A 4399-nucleotide genomic window follows, 5' to 3' on the forward strand; every position below is an offset into this window, starting at 1 on the left:
CTATGTTTTCGCCGTGGTTTCGTTTAACGCCAGTGGATAACGGCTATTTCTGAAATTTTGACATCTGGTCCCCAAACGCCAGCGCTACATTTGGCTGGAGACTGGATGTTCGACGATGCGTAAGTTGGCTTTGGCGAGAGAAATGCAGATTTATTTTATCCCAAACTCTCGGTACATATGAAGAACGCAGTCAAAATGAGGGCTGTGTAGTTCAACGTAAGAGCACTCAAACACATCTTTTTTCCAGCACAGGGAAAGGAGAAAAGCGTTTCTCCAGAAAGTAACAGCAAGCCGCCTCTCTTTGTGTGTGTGCAGGGGAGGAGGGCAAGGAACCTTATGAAGTTCCCTCACGTTACATCGATCCGATAGACCAAGTTGAAGATGCTGAAGTCATAATGCCTTCTGTATGAGCAAATGCACATAATGAAATGCGTGTAAAGTAAATATATTATCGATTTTCCAAAAAACAATTACAAGCAGAAATGTGCTTTAGATGTACACAGCCTGCGTCGCGCTTCATAATATTTCTCTAGAATTCTCGGCATAGTACCTAGATGAGGCAGGCTACTGGAGAAAAATCAATGTAGCACTTGTCGGCTTGTACGCTATTGATCTGTGTGCTCTCAACAACGAGCGAAAGTTTCATTCCGAAAAGTAAGTAGAGGCATTTGGCTCAAAAACAAAGTGCAATCCACATTTCGCCAAGTTAAAAAAAAAGTGACGCCTACTTTAATCTTTTGTCGCCCAGGACAGTTTTGTGTTAAAAAATACAAGACACAACAACAACAACAAAAAAAAAAAAAAACATGCTGCTGTCTGTAGTCTCAAGTACAAACGAAGGTGCTTTAGTTCTGATCCTTTTATGCCTCTAAGGCAGAGACGCGGTGCTGAAGAGACTGGACCAAGAGATCTCTTGATTCGTGAAACGCTTCCTGGGATGCCAGAGTCAAATGCAATACCTCTTTGATAAAAGTCGAAGTGCTTGCCAATATTTGATTCTTCACATGGCGATTAGGAAGCAGTCATTCGTAAGTTTTGTGGCGCTATTAAGCCTGACGGTGCTGTCCTTCGGCGTGCATCAGGTGAATCCCGAAGACTGTCCCTTCTGGAAAGACATTGCGTCTTCTGAAGGTTTCCATCAGTACATCGTCGCAGCAAGTGAACTGGCCCATCTAGACATTGCTGTGCCACCGGAGTTCGGCGTGGACGAAAGTTCTGCTTTGGCCCAATTGCTGAGGAAGGCGCCGATAAGTGTTCGAGTTCTAAGAGGAACATCAGCGCTTTTTTACCTGCATCAGCGCGGCGCCGTGGATCAGGACCGCCACGCTCTTGTGCTCGTGTTTTGCAAATCAACAGCGTGGGACATTCTTTCAATCATTTTTTCACATCCGTACGTAATGCATTTGTACGTGATTTCGGATGACCCCACGGGGTACGGTAATACTTACAGTAATTTACATAAAGCAAGGCGAAGGGACGAATTATTAATTAATGCTGGAGTTTCTTTGGCATTTATGGTGCACAATAAGTTCATCCATGCTTTTGAATATCCTAAACTTCGGTGTCTGAACTGTTCAAAAACCGCCCATACTGTTAGTTTTGTCAAGTTCCCTAAAAATCGTTCTATTCATGGAATCGCGATAAGAATGTATTGTCAGCACCATTGCTTTTGTGGTAAAGCGAAATTGGAAGCGTTGGGCAGTATATTCAAACAACAGAACGCTTCGTTTCATGCCACACACATCACTACTTTAAATGATTATAAGCAGCGTGCTGTGGGAAGTTATGTGAACCAGTCTTCTCTTCTTTACTTTTCTGTTTTACACTCTGCAGGTCACTTGTTTCCGTCATTCTCCACTACTTACCCTTATGACAGCCTCGATGGGTTATTTTACGCAAGAGACAGGGAGGCAGTGTTGAAAGAAAATCTTCTATTTTTGCCGCTCGATTCATTCGTTTGGCTGGCCATTTTAGCAACGTTTTTCTTTTTATTTATTACTTGCTTCATAATCACCAAGATTCTCAACAAAAAACAAGCAAATGTTCATATTCTGGCTTTACCCTTTGCAGCTTTGTTCTTGCAACAGGGGTGTCCCGCGACTCGAGGTAGTGAAAGGTTTCTTTCGCTGCGATTCATTCTTGGGACATGCGCTCTATGCGTGACTGTACTTGCCACCGGGTACAAAGGGGTTATTGTTTCACTTTTTTCAAACGTCCCTCTTGCGGGTGAGTCAATCACAGCAACAACACCAGTGAGAGATTTTAGGTTGTGTGTTCTCAGTAATGTTTTCACCCAAGAGGTTGAAGGTATTAAAATCCATGAGCTCAAAAAATGTGTCAAATCATCTGGAAAAATTAAAATAGGAAATGACGGAAAGGATCAGTTTATGATCGTTGGTTCTGGATATGACGAATTCAAGGACAAACTAATCGACAGGAACTGTATAGAGTCTGTTGTGTCTCAGGTACCTACTGGACCTGAAATAAGGACCATCTCCCCTTACCGAAATGCCATGAGTAATCTTTTCTCGCGAGCCTTTGAAGCTGGCATTTTTAAACATCATGTGTCTCTCTCTAATCATAAACGGTCTGGCACACGTGAATTCAAGACACATAAAGGCAGGACTAATGAAGATCCCGTCACATTGAGAGATCTTCGACCATGTTTCGTTATATGGGGTGGTGGAATATTTCTTTCTGTCGCAGTTTTTATTATACAGATCGTAATACACATAACTCAAGGCCTCACCTTACCTTGGAATCGGTGTAGGGTTCACAAACTTTGAGATCCAGACAAATTGTTGTGCATCAATCAATTCGCAAGTATTCCTTGCAGTATTTCTCATGTAGACTAGGCGTAAAGAAATCCCAAATTCTGAGGTAAACATGTTATGCTATGATGCAATATAATTTCCTTGCTTGTCGGAAAGATGATATAAGGTTTAGCGGTGGGTTCCAGTGTGTCAAGTGAACACCAACTAGACATCCTTCAGTTCATGTGGGGAGAGGGTGGACTCTCTTTAAGTAGACTTCTTTTAAACTTTTATATTCAATGGAGTCAACGAAGCAGCTGTAGTTTGCGCCACACAAAACGCAATTATAACATTTCGGGTCTTTTGGATCCAGGAAGGCTTCAACAATATCCGATGGTGTTGTCGGTGGATTCGTAGACCAAATTTTGGAACTCTGCCCACTTTAAAATTGGAGTGATTCAGTATAAAACTGCCACGTTTTTCAAGTTGTGCCTGTATACCGAACTTTCCCCCAATATCGAAGAGCAATCGTCGAAGTACAATGTCTAGGTACCTGACCGGTGCCCCGATTTATTCTGGTTTTCGACTGATTAGAGGACTGGACGACAAACGCGTCTGCTGGGATTACGTAGGATATTCGGGGCACAGAACTGGTCAAGGCCTGCGATACCTTTATCTCCAGAAGAGAAAGAGCTGTAGGTGCGAACTAGTAGGACAGCTTTAGAAAAACAATTACCTGGCCCTTCTATGCATGCTTGTGGAGAATTTTGCTTTCTTGAATACGTCTTGAGCACGATTTAAATGCTCAAAGAAATGTGACCTTGTGGAAAGTTTCACATGGAGACTTTCAGTTCAAACTATTTCAGTCATTATTATTTATATTATTTCAGACTATTTCTATCATTAAAAGATTTATGAAATTCGCGTTAAATGTAATTTCAATGCGGCTGTGCTTGTGCGAAGCAATAGCCTTTTGCAGTGTGTGTTCACCTTTTTGTCTTGTCTTTGCCCAAGTTGTGATTTGTTATGTGTAATGATACTCTTTTATGTGAACGTTTGCTACCTGTCTCGTGGCGCAGTTCCGAGTTAGGCGTGTGGACACTTTTTTCTGGCATTCTTGCTTATCCGCTATTCACACGAGAGGGAAATTTGACGTTCCCCCCACGAGTGCGCATTGAGTGATGCTGACATCACGGCTTTCTGAGGCGGCGCGGTGACGTCGAACTCCACTTGCTCCTGGTCGGAGGCGCGGAGGAAATGCCCAGATGGTACAAACATTCCTCGCGGAGTCGCGGTGGGAGACGCCCCGCCGATTGCCGTCACGCAGCTTTGTCCGGGGGTTACTCCATCGTGTGGACATGGCACTGTGGAAGCAAACTTATTACGTGTGTCAATGCTCTGTCCAGGACAGTCAGAGGTATTTCGATGTGACGTGTTACGGCTGTTGGTCGGGACCCCGACCCCGTCATTGACTCTTTTATTCGTGGGGGGACGTGGTCGACACTCCACTGTGCAGTCGCGTGCGCAGGATCAACGGATCCGATAAACCTGCAGGACATATTGTTAGACCTTGAAAATCCGTAGAGGGTCCGGTGAACTTCCGATGGTGTGCGCTGAATGAGGCTCTTTGTAGGGAAAGTTGGGAT

General features: G+C 43.8%; 1 protein-coding gene across 1 annotated transcript; it reads left to right on the forward strand.

The window, feature by feature from the left end:
- Positions 1-1004: 1004 nt before the first annotated feature.
- LOC120842872 lies at positions 1005-2786 on the forward strand. The gene is made up of 2 exons (XM_040214059.1): positions 1005-1437; positions 2071-2786. The coding sequence occupies exons 1-2, from the start codon at positions 1005-1007 to the stop codon at positions 2784-2786; spliced, it is 1149 nt and encodes a 382-aa protein (XP_040069993.1).
- The last annotated feature ends 1613 nt before the right edge of the window (positions 2787-4399 follow it).

The sequence above is a fragment of the Ixodes scapularis genome, unplaced genomic scaffold (assembly GCF_016920785.2).
Source record: "Ixodes scapularis isolate PalLabHiFi unplaced genomic scaffold, ASM1692078v2 PGA_scaffold11__112_contigs__length_91849675, whole genome shotgun sequence".
In the NCBI taxonomy this organism is placed as follows: domain Eukaryota; kingdom Metazoa; phylum Arthropoda; class Arachnida; order Ixodida; family Ixodidae; genus Ixodes; species Ixodes scapularis.

What these genes read in the sequence shown, in the direction of transcription:
- LOC120842872 (XM_040214059.1), top strand. Translation starts at nt 1,005, where the DNA reads ATGGCGATTAGGAAGCAGTCATTCGTAAGTTTTGTGGCGCTATTAAGC. An exon ending in GGATGACCCCACGGGGTACG is followed by an intron (nt 1,438 to 2,070) that starts GTAATACTTACA and finishes TACCCTTTGCAG; the next exon opens with CTTTGTTCTTGCAACAGGGG.